The sequence below is a fragment of the Venturia canescens genome, chromosome 5, assembly GCF_019457755.1.
Source record: "Venturia canescens isolate UGA chromosome 5, ASM1945775v1, whole genome shotgun sequence".
NCBI lineage: Eukaryota > Metazoa > Arthropoda > Insecta > Hymenoptera > Ichneumonidae > Venturia > Venturia canescens.
In genome coordinates, this window is record NC_057425.1 from 5,577,781 (window position 1) to 5,600,040 (window position 22,260).

The following is a 22,260-nucleotide window of genomic DNA, read 5'->3' on the forward strand; positions in this document are numbered from 1 at the left end:
ATTTGTATAATAAGTTTTTATTTATATTTCAATGCATTATTGAGCACTAAAGTTCGAGTAGTTTCAGCACCGAGGTTCTGTGCCGAATACGAATACAAATGCGAAGCTTCCCACGCACGAAAAAAGAACATAGTTCTCACACACGGGCAGCAACTCTTTCAGAGCCACTTCAAGGTATCTAATCATGAACCGAATCATTTTGGAGGCTCTCGACTGCCTCGCATCGCCTCGCATTTATGAACACGTGTGAAAAGATGCTCTCCTAATTTTTCTAACGACACTCATCGAATTTCCCCGATTACATCATCGCGGTATTTTGTCTTCGGGGACCAATGACACTCGACTCGTTTAAAGAGAAAGGAGCTCAGCAACGTTCTACATATCGCGTGCCTTAAAATTTTCTTCTTTTTCTTGCCAAGTTCTGCGACTTATTAGCAAGAAAAATGTGTATCGTTACTGTAAATATTGGTGCTCGAGTTCATGTCCAATGACACGATCGCGCGGATCAGCTCCTCTTCTTTACGATCATCCCTTAATACTGCCGGGACCCCATCTCCGCGAGGAAGGGATCCGAGCGCAGATTTATTTGTTTAATCGATTAACGATCGACTCTTCACGAGCGATGGGTTCGAGGGTTTGGAGTGGTGAAAAAAAAACTACTCTTTCAGCACAAGTAACCTCGAGGCTCCTGAGCGGAAGTTCGTTTGCGCGATTCGAGAACAGAGATCCCGAAAATCCAGGTTTGATGCTTCCCAAGCCCCGCATCGACCGTGGAAGATTTGTCTTCGAAATTGTGTTTGACGGAAAGTGGAATCTCACGAAAGCTCGACAGCGTTGGCGCACGATTTTTTCAAGGTGCGTACAAACTAGGAAAACAGACGGAGAAAGGAAGACATTTGTACATAGATTTATTTTGATATCTATAAATACGGATGCATGAGGAGGTAAAAAACCGACAAACGTGTCCAATAAAAGTCGGTCGCGCGAGCGCTCTCTTATCGCTCTAAACATTCTTCCCCGGTGCTCAACGGGACTAACTCTCGTCGTCGTTTTTATATTGCCGGCGTGACGAGAGGGCTCGAGAGAGGCTCTCGTGATGCACCGACAACCGGAGGAGAGCCCTGCGCAACACCGTAAGCACGTGAGAAAACTTCATAGAAAATTTCGTGATAGCGGCGCAGCAACGATTTCCTTCCTTCTTCTCGATCTTCTTTGGATTGCACTCCGTGTGTACCTAGGATCTTGCCTCGAGTCGTAAAGGCGCGGAGAGCCGGCGAAACCCAAACACAAACCCGGTGCCCCGAGATAAAGGGACTATCCGCGATTTTCTTGCTTTTTCAGACCTTTCCGCTAACGAAATCTTTATCACGAAATCTTTCATCGAGCGGTGTCCCTTTCGGGGGGTCGCAATCGTGACAGCACGATTACAGTCGAAATGATAAAGTCGTGGAAACGCTGTTTCGCGCATTTGAAACTCTGCCGAAGCGTTGCGGGCCGGATAATTGTGAGAAAATTTTGAATTTCAATGAGGAAACTCGTCCCGTGCAGAATCGACGATTTAAGGAAGTTGAGGCTGTACAGTCACTTTTTTTACCCAAAAGTGATGACCTGTACCTTTCAAAAGTTAGGCCAGTTTACAGTTTGGCAATGTTGCATACACTTTAAAGAAAAGTTGGGGAAAAAAAGACGAAAAACTGATGAAAGCTCAGTCGAAAACACGAACGGTGACGATCCTAGCCTCAAAAAACTGCACGGAAAACAGATTATTATTAATATAATCTCAGCAAATCTCCTAATAAATCTGAAAAAAATTGACATTATTCGGCAAGCCTTGCTCATGTTGCCCAAAAAATTTCATATTTTTAGCATCATTTTTAACGGAGATATCACCGAATGTGTCTTGACTTCCACAAGATTACATGTTATTTGGCCCAAATTGTTATTGATTTTTCTCAGCAACGACGCTCCTAAACTGTCTGAAAATTCAACTGATTTTTTTTTACCCTTCACTTTATAAGATGCAATCGGTTTAAAAGCGGTGACATCATTTTCATTCTAATGCCTCAACTTCCTTAACGAAAATATATTTGCCGATGAAACGTCTCGAATTCTCGTTTTTATCGAACTTGGAACGAACGTGTGCTTTCCCTGCTGTTCATTATAATTTCCAAAGCTCCATTTCTTACTGACACGAACGAGGGGGAATGACAACGTCTTAAAAAAATGATATTTCACCGTTCATACTCGCTCCGCGCCCGTTACAATTATTCGCCGAAGCATTTTGTAACGAACAGTTTGAACATTGGATCTCGCTGTTTCAGGAAGTAGCGACGAAGCTGAAGCGACAAGCGTTATGGGAGGTGGGGAAGAAACGGGAGAAGGAGGCAGCAACGTCGGCGGAGGCACGGCTGAGAATGACAGCGCCTCTGGCGGTGGCGTCTTGAACGAAAGTGCGGAAATGGAGGACAATTCAAGCCGTTCGTTCAGCACAAATAATGCGACTTATAGAGACGTCAATCCACTCTTACATGGTGGCTCGCTCCACGAGGCGAGCTTACAACGCCAAGAATTTCAACGTAGAACCAATGAACCCGGTGTTTTTCTCGATCTTACACCATCCACCGAACGACAAGCCAGTCACGAGACTGTCAGACTTACTCCTTCTGGCTCGGTCGTCAGTCACACCAGAGAACGAGACGATGAAAAAAGAGCGTGGGACTTTAGCGAAAATCAAATATGCACACCCTCGTACAGAATCGATTATCGTAAGTTTTTCCATTTCAGTGACAAGTTCTCTATTTTTTCGTGGGATTATCGAAAAAAAAATTTTCAGGAATGGCGGTCAGAAACGGTGGAAAATTTGGTTGTCAATTTTTCAGACATTTTTCTCCAAAATTGTATTCGACGAGTCAAAAATGAATTTCGCATTCCATTGGTTCTCTGACCACGTTCCGAAACACCCTGAAATGCCAGTTGAAAGTTCCGCACCCCCTCGGTGCGAAATTGGCAAAAATGTTGAAACCCCTCGTCAATAATTGTGTTCGCGATGCGCATAATTGATTGCAGAAGAATCGTTGAAACCGAGGGAAACGAAAGAGCATTCGAGCCGCGAGTGGATATCGCCCGTGCCGGAAGTCGAGGTCGGTGATTTATCGCCAGGAGGCCCTCAGGTTCGAGCCAGGAAGGACATACCGCGAGGTGCTAGGCTGGGATCTTTCGTCGGCAAATGGGCGAGCGAGCCGTTCAACCCTCGATATGCGTGGGAGGTAAGTGCAGCTCGGACGATGAAAATTGTCTGGTTTTATTCCCTCGTTACTTCTAATTACCGTTCGACGAGTTGATCGATTTTCCCCGACCGATTGCCATTGAACGCTCGTGAGATCGAAGCCAAACGGAAACTCGTCGCGCATGCGCAGAGGCACTCACTTTTTTGGGAGTCTACTCGGTGGATTCACACGCGAATCTTATCCGATATCATCTCCGTGTGCGCGCGGTTACTTGTCGAACCGTTTGAAAAATGATCGATCTGTTTATAACGAGGGAGATGCCAGGAAGGGCGCAGGTTAATACTTCGGAAATCCTCGGTCCGTATCGTTTTTTCATGCTGCCTCTTCCTCTCTCGATTCCGTTTCTCCCGATCTCTTGGTCGATGGAAAAGCGTACGTATCTCGTGTCCTGCATTGTCGCTCTGCCATCCCGGCGGTAGCTTTTAATCCTGCGGTATTATCCGGCAGATGCCAACCTCGGCGACGACAGACTCGTCTCGCAGCCTCCGATTCGACATCATGCCAATATTGCAGACAGCCAAACAGAAAGATTCACAGAATGATGAGGACACGAGGAGAGAAATAAAGAGAGAGAGCAAAATCAGCGAGCACCTGGCCACGAGTTTCGGCCCGGCGAGGTGTCATCCGCACTGACAGATCCGTCATTTCGCTCTCTCCTCACTTTTTCGCCTCTCGGACAATTTTCCTCACCCGTCCATTCGCCCGTACCTAAACGTAACAAAAAAATACTTTCTCTACAAAAACTACCGACGCTCGCACCACCGTATCTCACGCGTCAGCGATCCGGATGAGTTTCGAATAAACCCGAACATTTTTCGACTCTTCCGCTTTCGGCTTTGTACTTCTCCACACACTCACGTGCCGCTGGTCTCATTTTCCAAGGTGTCCAAAGCATCCCCCGATACGTGACTCCACTCGGCACTCGGAACTTTTTCGTTGTTTTATTTAATCAGCTTTTCTTTCTACGGTAGTTTCAACCATTTTATTTCTCCGATTTCCTCGGAAATTCACATTCCGCACCAAAGCGTCATCCACGTTCCATAAAAATAGCGAGACGAAACTGAGGCAAACGAAGAAATTTCTAGAACAGAAAGAAAATGAAATTTTCATTATTTCAAATTATTTCGGGTGCGCCGTACAAAGCAGAAAAAACACATCGCAATGCCACTGTACCATGAAAACTTGGAGGTAAAAAAACTGAATTCCACACTAAATTTCATCAATTTTTGTCAATCCAATAATTGACTAATCAAATTAAAAAAACAATTTAATCAAAAAAAAATCAAAGTTCTTCATCAACTTTTCTTGATCCGCGAGAATTTTGATTTTTACCTTTTTTACCTCGATCTCGTTCTCTCAAATTAAGAGCAAAATAAACTTAAAATTTTCAATAATAAATTAGATCATTAGGCAAATAACCCCAATTTGGGACATGGGCCTGTTAGAAGCCCGAAAATGATTGTGCCCCGGCGACTTTTACGGAACGACGCGTGAGCGTATAAAAGAGAGAAAATTGGAAGCGAGTGGATAAATATTCGCGAAGATTGGAGCGCGCGCGCGGTACGGAAAGAGAAGGAAAGTTCTGGGTTCGGTCAGCGCGCGGGGCTTGATAGATATGATAGCGCGGGTGAGCGAAGTAGCTCCGCACGTGGGCGCATGTCGCACTGACAAAATGTAAATGGCACCATCCATCTAAGCCCGGACAAAAAGGCCCGTCGGACCAACTGTCGACCGGCGATTACAGGATCGATTAAAGCAAACTACCCCCTTCGTTTCGTCGACCGATCTATCAAAGCTTGTATAGTAGCCGAGTGGACGAACGAGAAACGAGTTCGAACGTTGCCCACCGGCTCGAGCCGAGCAGAGAAAGAGAGAAAGAGAAAGGAAAACGCTAACACAATTCGCGTCATGATTTCCGCTCCTGTCGGAACGCTCACGCGAGATACAAAGCGTGGGATAGAGATGTTCAGTGTGCTGGAATTCTCTTAATCGCTGGTAAATCGGCGCAACAAAATCGCATCGTTTCGAATCCCATAAAACTATTTTTATAAACTATTCTCAATATTTCGTTCATTTTTTCACAAAAAAGCACAGAAAACGGTGGGAAGGGAAAAAAGAAAGAATTACTCAACATTTTTACTGCGTTTGAAGCGATTTTTCTTTCCTTCTGATCCTCGAATGCGGAACATATTCATCTGAGAACTGAATAAACACTTTGAAAGTTTTCAACTCGTTCGATTGTGTTTCCTCTTTTATTGTTCACTCTCATTATTTATTGTTGAGCTATTCGAATGCAGCTTAAACTTTACTCGTCGATTGACGTTTTTCAAGGAACGAAGGATCGAGAATTCGATAAAAAATGCTCCTTACAATCACTCGTTTGGAGGTGATACTCGATTATTCAATCGGATAGTTGAAAAAAAAAAATAGAAAAACACAATTTCTTGTGAAATTCCAGGTATAAAAATGTTCACAAGAGAGTTATCTGAAGATGCCGGATTTCTATTGGACTCGATTCATTTCTCACGACGCCGTTAATTTAGGGTGATTGAAAAAAAAACGCCCGATTTCGAGTATCAAGATATCTCGGAAAGGGCAGAGGCCCAAATTGGCTGGTATTGAATCGAAGGGGTGAAGGATTCGGGGTTCGTTCGCGGTGGATCTTGGCAGTTTAATCCTTTTCTCGAATTTCATGGAAAAAAAAATTTCCCCAAACAGGAAAGAAGCGACCCGGTAACGGGGCATAAAAAATGATCGAACCCTTGGATCCAGCAAGAATTCCATCACCCTTTGCTCCTTCTAATCCTTTTCTCGCATTGCGAAAAAAATGTCGAGCCTCCCGGTTAGTTATGGAAAAAAAACGTCTCGCTTCGTCCGCCAGCATCCCTCGCCCCGGAATCGCATCGTTGTTTATTCATAGATCGTACGATCGTGGCAAAAAAAGAGTGAAAATGAAGGGCAGAAAGTTGGGGAAATGTCGAGAACCGAAATCGGGGGAAAATGATGATTTTCCCTTGGAATGAAGATCGCGAACTCGTCTAGCCGCCCGTGTATCGATGTTACACCCCACCTGCCGTGATTCTAACTCTCATTTTTTGGATACTATCTCGTGGGGTTAGCGATGAGAGACATAAATGCTCGAGGAAGGGAGAGCTTTATGTTATGCGAGAGGGACGATGAGAAGGGTCTGAAGGACGTGCGGGCATGTTTTTCCGGATATCGCTCGTATATACATTTATACGGACGTATAAATCCACATAAATATATCTATAGACCTATAAACGTCGATCTTTTGATGGTGCAGTCTCTGCGGCTCGGTGACGCGTAATGGAACTATGTGGCGTGCCTTCGTGGCAACTAAACCAATCTTTGGCTTAGCCAGCTCGTCCGTAAATTTGCTGTTCCCTTCACCGTAACCGGCCTGTTTTCTCTCTCTCTCTCTCTCTCTCTCTCTCTCTCTCTCTCTCTCTCGCCCATTTCTTTTCCTCCAGCCCTCGAATCGTCATTTCTCTGATGTTTTGCTCGCGAGCATTTAACGCCAATTTTTGGCTGCCTAATTGACCGAATAATTTAAATACGGTGTAATAAAAAAATGATCAAAAGGGAGCGTGGCTTTTCTAACCCTGGAAATTGCTAGCAATTTTCTTACCCTCATCGAGAAACACTTGGAATTGGATCTCCCTAAGAACGGCACGATATTAATTTCGATTAATTTGACACGAAGTTATTCAGATTTGAAAGAATCGACAAAATATGATTGAAACACGATATGCTCGATAAAAATGTGTCGAAGCTGAAACTTTGGTTGACGAGTACAATTTTCCTTCGAAAACGATGTGCTCACCCGAAAATCGTCTTTCGTCATCGTTCTATTTAGGGCACTAAAGAAGACACGAAGCTTCAGAGATTTTGACCTGCTCCGGATGGTTTTTATGGTCCCCGTGTATTCCCATGCACCCCCGCATAATTTGGCCAAGTCGTGGGGCTTTGTTCATTTTTTTTCCAACTGACATATTGGAAACCGCCGTTTTTTCCAATCGAATTGCCGCTCGCCCCCCCTCCCTACCTTGACCAACGTTACATGTAAAAGTGATCCGCGCACGTTTGAAGGAGAAAAAAAACGAATGAAAGAACCGCTTCACCGCGTGTGCCCACTCATGTTTGCTGCCTTTTTTCTACTGCTCGAAAAGAAAGTAGTAAAAAGAAGAGAGAGAGAAAAAAATAAGCGGGAGGATGCTTGTTTTTCATCTCTGAAACCGACGATCGCACGCGCGTCGGTAGTACTTTTTTGTCAAATCGTGTGGAAAACCGCGGAGGGTATTATTGGCGGCGCGCATGCCACTGACAAATTATATTAATGGCGAAATCTGACAAAGCGTTATACGAAACTCCACATATGTGGCGGTGCCGACCCAACTTATGTTGGATTATGTAACTATGACGAAATTCATGCTCAACCACCGCATACTACTTTCCAGTATTTCTTTTCACCCCCGAAAAGGAGCACGGACCTTATACGTTGCATCCTGATTTTTCCGGTTGACAGATCGCGCGATGTCTCGGTCGAAAATTCTTGCTCGTTATCCTCGAAAGAAAATCCATCAACAATCGGATTGTTTTCAATTCTTCAATCCTCACAAACGAAATTTTGAATGAAAGTTACGACAGTTATCCAGAGTTTGTTTCCTGGACGAAAGCAACGTCGATCTGAATGAATCAAGATTTTTTCCTGAATTTTTTTGAAAAATTAACTGAAATTCCGGAGTTCCTCTATCGAATCGTAGGAGCTCCGATGTCTGACTTGAGCTTGTATTGCGAGGGGACGTTGCGTCGTGGTTCGGTCGAAACGTGTCGCCTCACTGACGTTACGTATCCGGGGATTTTCTTGGAAAAATAGCCAAACTGAAAGTTCCTGACAGCGAGATTGCTGAGAGATGATTTTGCTAACGGGATCGTCGTTTCTGGGGAGAAAATATTGAAGGAGGAGTTTTTGGGCGATCGAGCTCCGGAAGCGATTGTACAATGCCGCAAGGTAATCGTAGCTGAGGCTGGTGGTTGTGAAAAGTGAAAAAATTCCGGGCGAATTGGAGCCTCGCGGTTTGTCAATGAATTGGTCATTCTCATCGACACATCGGAGGCCAGAAGCCGGAGGTTCTCAAGGAGTAGGGTTACGAACGGCCTCGACGACCTTCCGGCGATTCGGCCCATAACAATACTGCAAAAGGAGGCACCACGAGGATGGAAGAGGTTGGCGAGAATTAAGGCAGGAAACAAGTGACAATCAGAGTCGTGGCGAGTGGGAATAGTGGCACGTTATTGTCGACTCGTCATACGTCGACGAGAGCACCATTTTGCATTGAGGATTGAAGGGCTTGTCAAAGAGGAAGCCTGTTGAACGGTATGTTGAAGAATCAACCGGTCAAGACTGACCTGTCGGTGTGTGACGGGGGGAATAAAGCGGCGTTGGGAGAGAAAAAGCTCTCTGGGTACTTCCAACGATGCAGCTCATATTTCTCTTCGCCTCGCTGGAAAAATAATTCTCCAAGCGAAATTTACAAGTTGAGATATTCGTTGGAACGTTTTTTTCCGATCGACAGCGGAGCCTCGGCTCGCGAGTATCCTCGGAAGAGACAAAGATGAAAAACTCGTCCTTCGGCATTGTCAGTACGGGGCGAACGGAAGTTCTATCGAAAGACCTGCATACAAGATCGTGTTTTCAATTCATTAGTAAGCCAAAAATTCATAGGTACATAATAATGCTCATAAATATCTTTGTGCCTCGAAGAGGATCCGAATATCGACCTGGCTCTCACCTTAATACAATAACACATGTTTCGAGCGTGCAGGCGAGTGTGTTCGCGACAAAACGTTACATGCACCGGCACGCATATCATTTGATCCGAGGAGCTCGCAGGCCTCCGGTTGAACGCAAAGGAAACGAGAATCGATACGCGACCGGCCCGACCTCCCTAACTAACCCTTTCTTGGGATCAAGTTTTTTCGCACTTTCTCTCGCTCTGTATGATTGACAGTTATTCGGGACACTCCGTATCTATGTCTCATGAACTCCTCGCTCTCCTCGCTTTATGCTAATAATTACATGATACGACTTTTGTGCAATACCGAGCGGAGATCTATTTTGACATTTAAATTTATCTCTGTCTCCATTCCAGTTCTGGGTGTCGAAGAATCACTCGGGGCAACCCTTTCTCCGTCGGGAAGTCGCGCGAGAATATGACGAACCGACAGACAACCCCTCAAATCTTCGCTCGCGATGAATAATAAATCGCTTTTGGATTCGATAATAACAGAGTATCCCTCGATCCGTTTTCATCGTCTCTCGATTCTCAGCTGTCACTCTCCGAATTGCTCCCATTATATTCCCAATCGAATTTGCATCAGCAATAAATTGGAGATTCATCGATGTACTGGATCTCTTGTGAGAGGCCAAATGGAGTTCGATTTCTGTACGAAAATGCTATAAATTTCGAGATTCAGATCCGTTAACGCGCCGCGTCTAATTAGCGAATGTTTAAAGCCCTTAACGCTCGGCCAGGCGGTGAAGAAGATTCGACGATAACGATTCACTATTTAAGGGCTCAAAGAAATTTGTACAAAGTGGCAATTCTTTGATAACCAAGAGGGCGATAAATCTTACGGATTCTCTCATTATTTTGCCCTTTCTGACGACCCAGTCGTAATAGACACGTGTTACACAATCTGTGCAGGGGTCGTATGGCTTCGCTGGTTATGTTCACGTGGGTCGTCCCCGAAGCTCTGCGTTTGAGGCTGTCTTCATCCTCATTGTCATCGCCATAGTTCTCTTGATCGGTCAGCTGTGGATCCTCGTTTTCAAATCCACCCTTATGCTGGCCTCTGCTTGCACATAGATTTATCCTCAGTCCTGACTCTCGTGTTCGTTTTCCTTTGCATGTGCTCTTCTGCGCTTTCCCCATTCGGATCCGAGCTCGTCTGATCCGAGGACCTGGGTCTTTTCTATTTCTTTCACATCGTCATTCACGAGGCCCCTGACGATTTTATGCCACGATACTTCGATTGGAGCTGCAAAAGTAAGTTTGGAAGCAAATTGAGTTTTTTTTTATGGTTTTTGACTGGTTCAAAGTCAATTTAAATGCAAATTGAGTTTTTTTCTTACTTTTTTTAAATAAAAATTTCGTTAAATGTGGCCCTAAAAGTTGGTTGAGGTTCAGCTCACTCGCAGTTATGAACAAACCCTGGAACATCCTCAGAAATCCAATGAATCTCGATCGAGAAACGCGTGCCTGGTGCTTTCGTTGGAGAATTTCATAATCCACGGAGTTTCTGAGAGTTCTGCGTTGATTGTTGGACAGCTTGTGCAATGAATGGGGACATCACCTGGACGTATTCGCACGGACTCAACATTAGTGAGATATATTGAAAACATATAAAGGGGGGAGCGTGTGGAGGAAGCCGTTTGTGGCTGGGAGTGAAACGTTTGTGTGACGGGCGCGGGTTTTCTCGCTTTGGCGCTGGCCCTTCGTAGACTTAATTGAACTTTGTTGGCAACTCATAACGAGAAGTCGAGTAAGTGCCGAGGCGTCTTTTCCCTCCGATTTCTCTTTATGCGCTCTCCCGGTCATAATTTATAGAAAACAATGGTAGCCTTTGATGTTGCGGAACGATTGTCTGACGATTGAACGACGTTGCTGGGCGACCGTTTTCACTTGTCGCAGCAGAGTCTTTTTCCCGGAGTTTCATCCCCGTGACGAAAGATCGACAAGATTCTACCAGCCTCGGAGCTCAGCAACGTGGAATGTGATGGAACGTCAAATCCCTCGGAGTTTCCCATTGGAGAATCTGGCCAATTGTCTTGTCAACACTGTGTGTACGTGCGCATGTGTGCGCGTCGAGAATTTACTCAGGATCGTATGCACAATCGTATATGGCTTATGACCGAGGGAGCGAGAGAAAGGGACAATGGCCGAACTAATCTTGTTGTGTTGTACAGTTAACGGGCAAGTTCAATATAGGAGAGGAATACACGCGCAGCCCGAGGCGGGCTGCCCGGACGCTGGTGTACATTTGAGAACGTTCTAGCCTCGCTCCATATCTGTGTGTACACGCTTTCGAGTATTGCTTTGCATTAATCAGAGAGCGAGTTTGGAGCGAGAGGAGAGTACCTGCGATTGGGCTTCCTTCTCTATATATACAGATACATTATGAATATGAACCAAGTTAATCGTCGTCGTCGTCGTGGAGTTCCTGGGAGATTTCAGGCCCTTTGGGGCTGACGCGCAACGATTCGGCTCATTTAAAATGGTGCTGGATTAACACAACATCTTGAATGATTTAAATCCGTCATTACATATTGCTGCCTATGCTCGAGAGCCAGTTGCCAATCTTTTGCGGAGAGACTCTTGCGCTCTATTCCACAAAGGGTACAAACCGGTGGAGTCGAACAATCGAATATTTCTGGTAAATAGGCCTCTAATGATGGATCATATCACATCGTAGGAAGTTGGCCTTGCGTATGACGCCCCCGTTTCGTCGAATATAATTTATACCGTCGAAGATAGGATCTCGAGGGTGCCTCCCCCCACTAGTCTCTCCATGCTCGGGACTAATACGTTGTACAGTAGAAAAATATAGTTAGTAGCGTGAATACGAGTCGGGAATAGGCGTCAGAAGCGAAAAGTTTTCCGGACAAGCGTCATTCCAGCCAAAAGCGGAGGGAGCCGGGCAGAGGGCAGGCGTAGCATCTGCTACGCGTTAGACACGGGTCGAAGGGCATCACGCCGTTATGATTCTTCGTCATATTTTTCCATGCCAGAGTCAAGTGCGGGTCAAGAGTGGCTCGCGCGCGCGCGCGCGCGCGTATCAACGTCGTTTGGGGTAAGCTCAGGGGCTGCGCTTACGCGAACGGTTTTCCCGATGGGACTAGACACTCGATAACTCTTAACGATTCATCATCCTCTCTCGAGGACGATCTCTCACAGGCTCAGGAAACTCGTCGACTCCTTCACGGAGCAGGGGCCCGGGCAACGGCTCGAGAATCGTAATTGAATGCGGGGACGTCGATGAATTTAATATTCCACTCGCACTGAGTAAACGATCTTCTAAACTCCATTTAATAAAGGAGAAACAGGAGGAATCACATAAATTTAGTAAATCGACGTACGTGCTCGCTGCCACATTCTCATGGCTGCACGTTAAGTGCTCATAAACACGGTCACACACACTCCGATGTAGAGAGTGTATAAAGCATCACAACCGCCGGGTGCGAATCACCATCGTCATCCCTCGCTGCCTGCCTGCTGCGGCAACTATGATTTCGCTGGGATTAATTAAGCATCAATTAAGACGGTTCGCGAGAATGAAAGCATCCCTCGCGCCAACATCGTCTCTCGTGCTTAGACCAACACCCAAGAGAAGGGGCGCGATAGAAACTCGAGAATTAAGCAAAGATGTCGCCAGTCCCGATGCAGCCGCGACTACAATCGCGAATATACGTATATACACGTAAGAAAACGTTACGAGAAAGTACACGACGACGACCCCTCGTCTTGCAGTGCCACACTGCCATGCCTCGCTGATCATCCAGTTTGCAATGGCTCCCGCCGATTGGAGCCTGTCCCGTAATCGAAGTTGGCGAATGAACGAGTAGTGCCAGCGACTCGAGAGGGCATCGTAAACTCCCCGCGTTATTTAGGGGATGATAATTGACGTCCCTTCTCTCTGCTTGTGTAATTTCAATTCGTTTCTTGTTCTCGCCTCGCCTCGTTCGATCTCTCACTCTTTATTTGGGTCTTGCGGTTTGTGCGTGAAAAAATTCTGATGCGTTGTTAAGGTGCGGGGTCAAGCGACTAACTGCAATGGCCAATGGGAGACGAGCTTCAATTTTTTTCCTCGAATGAAAGATCGAAGGTGATTTTTTAGTTTGAATTCACGAGAGTTTTACAAGAACCTCAAAGATCCTACGGGCAAACTTCTCATCGGGAGGGCAGCTCGTCGCCTGCGCGATCGGCGCGATCACAGTCCCCGGAAGCTCAATCGAATCCGTTCTTTTTCAATAAAATAAAAATGTAACTTATTCGATGCTCAGGGTGTGGCTGGAGGAAAAGCAACGTCCCGGGTCTCCACGAGTTCGCAAAGAATCGCGAAGCAGACACGAAATCGCTTGGCAATCTGGGCGAGAAGGAAAAAATGGAAAATTCGAGCAAGAGGGATCGAATAAAAAATGGGAGATGAAAAAATACGACGAATGGGATGACTGGAAATTTTGCGGCGAAGAGAAACCAGAGACGAGCCATTTCCGAGGGCGTGGGTCCCCCTCGAACTCTATCACTGTACATTTGTCCGTACACGACTTGGATGCACGTATGCTTTCCAGCACGGGGACACGCTGGGCTGGCTAAAAGCATTTTTGCGTCGAGCATCAGCCCAGCTATCATTCCCCATCGATCGTTTTTATTCATAACTTCCTCTCCCGGTCTCGCTCCCATGAGCCAACCTCCCGTTTCGTATTTTCGGTGCGCCGAGTCCAGCGCGCCCACCCCGATTTATACGAGATTCGGCCGACGCCAAGCCTGTGTATCCAAAAACATTAATACGCACACTGGTGAACGAAAACACTTGAAAATACTAAAAAAGGACTGAACATTTTTGGCTTTCGTTCTCTCGTTTTCTCTCGTCGCGGATCGCCCGACGCCGGCTTTTTCTTGTCACGCAACGACTGGGGAGCTTTGCGATTTCGGATCAACGCGAAGTGGCCAGATTTTTTTTTTTTAAGGACTTGGAAAATCGTGACCGAAATTCGAAGCTCTTCAGGCCTCTATTAACGGCCGGAGCGTCTCCGGCTCGTAGAGATGCATTTTTTTATATTTCCGTTGGAAGAATCGCCGGTGACGAGGACACGTCCAATGCTGCAGCATTAGACAATGTTATTCCGTGACTAGACAAGACGATCGCAGGATTTTCATCGTTATGAGAAACACGCTTTGTCGGAGTTTCGGTAAATCGATGCTTTTTAAGGAGCATTTACCAGTGCGAAATACTCCCTCCGGGGAGGGGGGCAGATGAGAAACGTTTCGAAGAGATGAATGAAGAAGTTGTGAAGCAGCAGCATTATTCATGCTCGTGTTAGATCGAGAGCATTTTTGTAAATTCCTCAGCTCGTTCCACGCATTGGACAATGCTGATGCGCCGTGAAACGTTTTGACGATTATGAGGGACCATTCCGGTCTCTCTCTCTCTCTCTCTCTCTCTCGTTCGTGCCCCTGCCTCTCGGCTTTTTCCGAAGAAGTGCAACTCTGAGCCCCCGGCTCGGACACGGAAAACCTTTCGAAGATCATCTCGGATCACTACGGGCTTTGTTGGAGGTGTGAGGTTACAAAGGAAGCGATCATGTGTTTTGTCCTCTGGCTTTGGATAAAGCTACTGCTGCAGCTCCTCCCCAAACTCGCACGCGTTTCGATCTCCCTTCTCCGTCTCTCTCTCTCTCTCTCTGCCGTTCTTCTTCGCCAAGACGTCATGCCGGGACGACCAGAATCGCTCAACCGCATGTCCTCGTTTCTCTGATGGCCATCTCAAAATCTTTCCTCCTCCCTAAAAATCAACGATTTCCGAACTCCATTTTTCTCCCATCTTGTCTCTCTGGTTATCCACAGATTTCAACATTTTTTCGCTTCCTGATCATTCCCTAACGGAGTTAAGTTCATTGGAACAAATTTGCGATCCCAAAGTCCTTTTTTTTGGAGGGTTAAATATTTTCCGACTACTTTTAACTGCCAAGTGCGTTAAAACTGAGTCACAATTTAGTAACCCACTTTTTTTGAGGTTCGCAACATTATTTGACATAATTTTACGATTTTCCATAGTTTTTCCCAAGTTCTCACTTCATCGGACTCGTTTGTCAGTGTTCGAAGCAACAATTCTGCTTTCTCGTTGATCGATGATCTATTTTCTTACGACTTAGAATCAAGATCGTCGCCTGTGCATCTGAATCTGTGGAGGGATGTTTTTGAAAGCATTTTTCCTGTTGTCCAGCAAAGCTTCGAGTCCCATTGTCCATTGCACTGTTGCTACTCAAAACGGGCCGTAGATCGTAAGAACATCTCGGGGGCTCAGCTCCGAAAAATGGTCGAGAATGAGCGATTTTTCATTGGTGAAGTACTCCGTGTATTTGCCAACAATAGAGGCGTTAGGGTGCAGATAACACGCTTTATTTCTCGGTCTCCTCGCTCCTCGGAGATTCTTCGAGGCTTTTCTTCGTTGCTGCGGAAGCCCCCGGACGGGATATTTCGTAAGATTTTTGCCCGCACGAAGGAAATTTTTCTCGTAAGCGCGTCAATCGGCTGGGAGCTCGATTGGAACATCGATTTGCATAAACATCGACGCGCAGCTCGGATGAGAACGGGGGAAGGAAAAACTTTACAGTTTACTTTGGAGTGCGCGCGAACGTAATTAAAGTTGTCGCAGTTTATGGCAATTTTAGCAATTCCGCACTCACCTCTCGCCCTCGGAATCCAGTAGCGGAAATAGTTGTTTTTTAAATATAATTTAGTTTTACGGGACGCCTGAAGGCAACGAAGTAATTATAATTTATCCAACCGTGAAAGCTTAGCCTCGTTTCCACTCCCGTTTCAATTAGTCTCCATTTTTTTCCCGTATCACCACGATTTTTTGCGACCTCTTCGTACTCGCGTAATTTGTCTTTCGACATTTTTTTTCACCCATGTTTTCCCCCGGAGCAACCAGACAGCTTTGTTCTCTCGAAAGCCCGTGTCCTTTATAATCATTGAAAACCGTCGATTTCTTCGTTGTGTCGTTCATTCTTTCGTGAGAAAAACTCGAGGAGCGTCCTCTGAAATGATTTATTGGGCGGTGCCGACGACCGCGAGAAAATGGGAAGAAATGATTTCTTCAGTTTCGTAGTTTCGCTCATCAAGACACGTGCTTCTCAGTGAATCCCTCGCCCCGCAGGTTCCTTTTCCTCTTCTGTGTTAAAGCTCGCGCCCTATAATCGTGCGCATGTATGACACCAGTCGTTTTGGTCGTTTTGAGGCATAGAAAAATATGAGGAAGAATAGTGGGCGCGCGTTTATAGGAAGACGAGAGTGAGAGATCATGCCCGTAGACAAATCTGTCCCACGAATTGTCCGCACATGCCCGCGCGCTCCCTTTTTGCCGACAAAGCGGAAAAAAGGGAGAAAAGAAATGTCCCGCTGCGTTCTCGAGACCTTCTTCTTCTACTTTTTCGTCCTCTTCGCACCGATGCTCCGATATTTGTGTCCTTTCGACGCGAAAGTCCTCGAGAAAATCGTGCAGAGTTTCCCGAGCGAGATGCCCGATCGGAAGATTTGGGACACGAAAAATTCTTCGTGGCTTCGAAGTTATGCCGAGCCAATGAGCCCCGAGTTAACGCATCATTGTCGAAAGGTGTGACAGACCTGCGGATCCTAATCTCCCGCTCAACATTCGTTGAGCTCTCACTTACTCGTGCTCTCTTTCTCTCTCATCCTCTTCCCGCGCGTCCCATTGTCCAGTGCCTGGAGGCTCAATTCGTGACCATTTTTTCAAAAGACTCCTCAAATCCTGCATTCTCCGTTATTGTACACGACGAACATCCAATTTCAGTGTTTTACGACTCCTGCGAACAATCAATTTCGAAATGTCAATCGATACCAAATAAATTGTCGTGGAACATTCATCGATAGGAATCTCGATCGAATAGTATCGTTACAAACATTTATTTGCAACAATTATTATTCTAAAAATTCAGTTCGTTGTAAACATTATTGGAATGGGGAAAAAATTGCAATTTGGATGGATTTCAATTTTTCAATCATTTCACTCAATCTTTCAATAAAAATTGAGTCAGCATTGAGATCAATTTACATTCCAACTCCTTTCGAAGTTGGCGAAAATTGCGTATTTATTAACATTACAGCTGCTTTCTCAGTGAACACTTTTCGAACAAACAAAGCGGAAAAACCTATTGGGGACGAAGTGTCGAAGCGTTGTTAAGCAGGAAAGGCTCATCCGATGATTTTACCAAGTTTACACACTTTTGGTCTACCACTGGTTTCAAAACGCTTGGATTATCCTGAGCTTCTGCTTTTGGTCACAGCCGCGAGTGGGATTGAGTAAAAAAGGATGCGGAAAAATGGTTTTTTCGAAAGGTTTCGAAAATGTAAAAACTGGCAAAAAAATTATGATTTTCAACCAGGTTTTGTTCGCTTCATTAATTTCCTGTTTTTCGTAACGATTGCAAATCGTCTGAATTTTTGGTTCTCGGAAATAGTTCATAAACTCCTCGTCAGGTAAACGAAAATATTACTTTACCCGCTGCCTAAAACGAGTGAGTTACTTAGCCACTTGCCCGGCAGTTTTATTGATTTTTGTACCGGCTCGTTCTGTTGCGCGCCATGTCCGACAGGTGGGGCTTCCGGAAAACCACAAATTTAAATGCACCAACGAACATTGAAGTATCCCAAAAAGTAAGCGTATGTTGGAACTTAAATTTCGTTACAATTGCTCCCTGACCTGAGAGGTTTTCTTCTATTTTTATACTCGCCTGAAAGTATCATTTTAAATTGCTAAAAACACTTAAAAATAGCATTTTTATACTCGTATAAAAACAGCACCTTAACAATGATCGATAAACTTCTCAAAATTGTCCTAATTAGTGTCTAAAAATCGTGTTTTTTTAAACGTTTCATCCAGTTTTTGAATGCATTGAAAATCAATTTTAAATAGTTTAGTTATGCTTGTATTAACGAATTAAAAAATTGGCAGAATCAACTCGTCTTCGAGTCGTTTCAATGATGAACCAGGAAGGAAATTTCGATTCAAATAATGACAAAACGAAAGCGTACTTGGAGAGCAATCCTCTAAGACTGCGCCACGTTTCTAATGATCATCGTCTTCTTCGTTGGTTCATCGTAAAAGTTGAATGACGTGAATGAAGCTTTTGCTCAACGGTAACATCTCTCAAGGGGGTCGAAGTCGAGGGTAATTTTCATGACGCAACATCGAATGGTCCGGCGAAGAAAAATAGGAAGGGATTTTCTCACGCAAAGTGTCGTACGCAATAGCGTGTTTTTCGGGGGCTCCAGCACATGACTGTGAAAATCGTGGATACGGTAATGTGAGCGGGGAAGAAATGAGGGAACGACAAGTGCGCGGGAAAACGCGTAATCTATAGATGAGGTGCGTGGCTGACGATAAAATTTCGACGATGTCGAACTTCAGAGCTCTCGGAGTATCCGGGGATGTTGGCCGTGCGCCTTCGTACCCTCTCCGTGTCGCCTCTCTTCGGGGTGAGACGCTTGGCCAGCCAAGCGCGAAGCGTGCGAGAGCCCACGAGGACCGCAACGGGAGACAATTGAAAAAGAAAAAAAATCACTTGTCTCGCCCTAAAAGCACTGTGACGTCTCGAGAGGGTGGAAGCTGCGACTTTCGCGGCACGGAAACGCAGCTTTATGGGGCCATCAAAACAGAGCGAAGATCGAGCGCCACTTTGCCCATGCGAGTGCTGAATTTATAGAAAAATTGAAATCATTTGCAAGCAACCAATTCCAATGCTTTTGCTGTTCCAGGTCCGCATAGCCGGAAGTGGCGTCAGAGGATGGCTGGACGCTTCGCACGAGGCCGGCAATTGGCTGAAGTTCATCAGGAGCACGGCGAATCCACATGCCATCAATATTCGCCACGTGCTCATCAATGGACAGGTAATTTATGCGCTGAATTATCGAAATTCGGAAACGGCGTTTCGGCAGACTGGCAATCATCGAGCAACTGGCTTCTCGCTCCGTGTTGCCTTTTTTTTATCGTTTTTCGGGAAAGTCACGATGCATCCTGTAATGAGAACAACTGACAGCAAAAGTCGAAGCTGTCCACGAGCAGCTCCATTTTTTCATGCTCCTTCTATGAACCATCGAACAGCTGTCAATTTTCTAATAACTCAATGAGCAGGCACGTGCTCGTGGTGCGAATAAAAACCCAATTTTTTTATTATTTGTCGCTTAGCAACAAACACTCGGGTACAAACTGACTCCACCACATATGGCTCGACACGAGCATCGAGGAACAATTATCTGCTGCTTGTAACCGGCGATGACCGTGAATTATCGACTCTCGAAAACTCACGAGCCAATCTGAACTCGAACGGATTGAAGTCCTGACATTTTTTTAATCGATTAAAGTATTTTTTGCTTTCGAATCTTCCATTGGAATTTATTCTTTCTCACTCAAAACGCTTTCGCGTCGAAGGGAGATTCACTTGTGTTGTCTCTCATGAGATTCCCTGACAATGGCTCTTGGGATCGTGATTGATGATCAACCAATGAAACGGACTCGAATAAACGTGTTTGGAAAGAAAGAAACGACCATTAAATTCACCAAATTTGCAGTAATCGTGTGAAGAATCAAGTGTTCATAAGCAACGTCAAAAAGGGGGTTTTCAGGATGTTCAATAGAGTGCATCATTCTTGCGAAGGTCGGGGGTGAAGCTAGGGGTTGACTGGAGAAACGACCTCGAGCATATCAAACGTGACAAAAGGAATACGCGAGAAAGAAGAATGGAAAAGAGAGAGAGAAAGAGAAACGGAAAGATCAACGATGGGAATTTAGTGTGAATCAGGCCATACGCTCTATATATGTCGAGCTGGGAGACGTACACATCAAATTCGAAGCGTGTTATTCGTGGGGGCGAGTGGCTCAGGGTAGGGGGTGACTCCCTAAGCTTTAGCTAACGTGTATACAGGCTGTTTAGTTATTAAGTCACCCCGGGGGTCTCCAGGGGTTGTTGCGAAGCTCGCTCTCTCTCCCTCTCTCTCTCTCGCTTTCTGTTCCTGCCCGGATTTCCTTTTGCACCCCATGCCACAAAGTCTGCCGACAAACATTACATCAGAGGTCCAAAAATATGCAATTATATAGACCGTTTGTGCACGCCTTACTAACTTTCATCATTGACATCGTGTGATCGAGACAATGGTTTTGCACCTCGTTTTTCGATTCAACAAACTTTCTGAATTTTTTTCTCAAAAGAGGAATTATCGTAACTCGCGATATCGTATGTAAAAAATCATTTTTATTGAAGAACGTTGAAGGTTTTTGCGACCTGGTTCCACTCTGTAAATAAACTTTTCAAGTTTCACTTGAGCCCTTAAAAACTGCCCACAAAAGTTCTTTCCCGATGCACAATCGTAGCGGTAAATTGAAACGTGGTGGATTCAGTATTGTTTGAAAAAGTATTTTCGTTGAGTTAAAAACTCGAACCGTGATTCCAGTGAAAAAGAACCATAAATCCTAACACATTGAGATCCCGAGATGCCGCTCGGCAACATCAGAACTCAGAGGGCATAAAAACAATAAAAAATCAAAAGAATTTCGTACTGAAAGAAAAAAAACGTTGCAGGTCGTGTACGAGTCGATCAGAGACATAGCCGTGGGTGAAGAATTGCTTCTGGGCCTCCGGGAGCCTCTCCAGCTCCAAGACATGTTAGGAGAGAACACGACCGAGGACAGGAGTGATCGAGAGACCGGTAAGTGTTTGAAACAGCTTGAAGAAAAGGCTTGGCCGGGTGCTCGCGCGGTAGCGTTGGAAGGACACACGAGTGGAAATACATTAGCACGTGCGGGGCCCGGCAACCCTTGTACCGCTACCCTCCTCTTCATCATCTTTCTCCCTCTTTCCCTTTTGCCATCGCGTATGTGACTTACCTCAGGATGCGATACGCATCGAATCCGTACGTTCGAGTGTGTGCGTCGTGCGGTGGCTCGTGTGCATACGATTAGCAATTGGGGTGAAACGGGCAGGTGACTCTCGGCGTTGCCCCTTCTCCGCACGGCTCCGATCTATAAATACACAAATATATGAATATACGTATACGTAAAGCATGCATAGATGAGATGGGGAACAGCGATGAACGTGGTCGTCGGAGGGTTAATCGTAGGAATCGTGAAAGTTGAATTATCCACCCCGTGGCCACGCTGCTACGGGCTTCTCTATATCTATGTACACGGACTTTACGCATTACCGAGTGCAAGCAGAGCTCACGGACTCGTGATTCCGGCGTGATTCACCTGGCCCCGTCCGTTGACTATTTTTTTTCACCCCACGACGTTAACTCCCAGCGGGTGGAACGCGTGCTCGCACTGATTATCTATCGAAGTTAACGTACGAGACTGCGGACTAGATCCGTGCGCTCTGGACGCCTTCCGACTCGAAGACTCGCATCGACTCGAGGCTACGCGTCATTCAAAATGGCCGTGTGCCCGTTGTTCCATCGAAGCTTCTCGCGACACCAGTCATCAACGCGTCGAGGATTATCTTCCGGTCACCCCACATTATTAGCCGAACTCGAAACGTATTTTAAAATGCTCCGCAACCCGGAACCATCAGATATGCGGGGCTATTAATGCCGACGAGGAAACCCGGCTCACAACGATCCGAGGGCCGCTTCCAGATTGCTTTCGAATCGGTCGGGAAATCGCTTGGCCTCTCTTGCACAGACAATCGAACTCTTGACCTCGGCTTGGGGTCGCGTTTACTCGGGAATCGCCGATCGCAAGTCGCGTGGATCGCGACGCCACGAACTCTGCAGATGAATACGTGCGGTTTTTCGCTCAACTCGCCATTTTATTGGGAGAGAAAAACTTTTCGACCTGCGAATCGGTTGAAAACGTGAATAAAAATTATTGTCAAAAAGGAAACATAAAATTCGAATAATTACAATGAATTTATTCGATCAATTTGGATTCAATTGCGTTTGATTTGCGATTTTTGTAGAAAAGAAATTAAAGTCGGTGGGAAAAATGTCGGAGATATGCGAACTGAAAGATGTTTTACGACGCTTTTTCACCGAGTCAACTTGCCTTGACAGTTGTCTCGCAATTCCCGAATATCTGTATCCATGTAAGGTGTACTTTAGTTGAAGAAACTTTGCGAATTGTCCGCGACGTTAAATAGAATAGGTTTGAGTGGAGG

The 22,260-nt window shown here is 45.6% G+C and overlaps 1 protein-coding gene and 1 long non-coding RNA gene across 3 annotated transcripts in view; one reads left to right on the forward strand and one right to left on the reverse strand.

The window, feature by feature from the left end:
• LOC122411494 (transcription factor hamlet-like) overlaps positions 1–22,260 on the forward strand; it is an 80,415-nt gene that overhangs the window by 44,227 nt on the left and 13,928 nt on the right. For both annotated transcript variants that reach the window (XM_043420320.1, XM_043420321.1), the window contains exons 2-5: positions 2,322–2,765; positions 3,067–3,266; positions 18,869–19,000; positions 20,689–20,815. In XM_043420320.1, the coding sequence (XP_043276255.1) occupies positions 2,322–2,765; positions 3,067–3,266; positions 18,869–19,000; positions 20,689–20,815 (903 nt within the window). The remainder of the gene's footprint in view (positions 1–2,321; positions 2,766–3,066; positions 3,267–18,868; positions 19,001–20,688; positions 20,816–22,260) is intronic.
• LOC122411499 (uncharacterized) lies at positions 3,990–21,088 on the reverse strand. The gene is made up of 5 exons (XR_006261162.1): positions 20,994–21,088; positions 16,765–16,917; positions 10,444–10,664; positions 9,946–10,349; positions 3,990–4,368 (listed from the first exon to the last, which is right to left on the reverse strand). It is a non-coding gene; the product is annotated as an uncharacterized lncRNA (long non-coding RNA).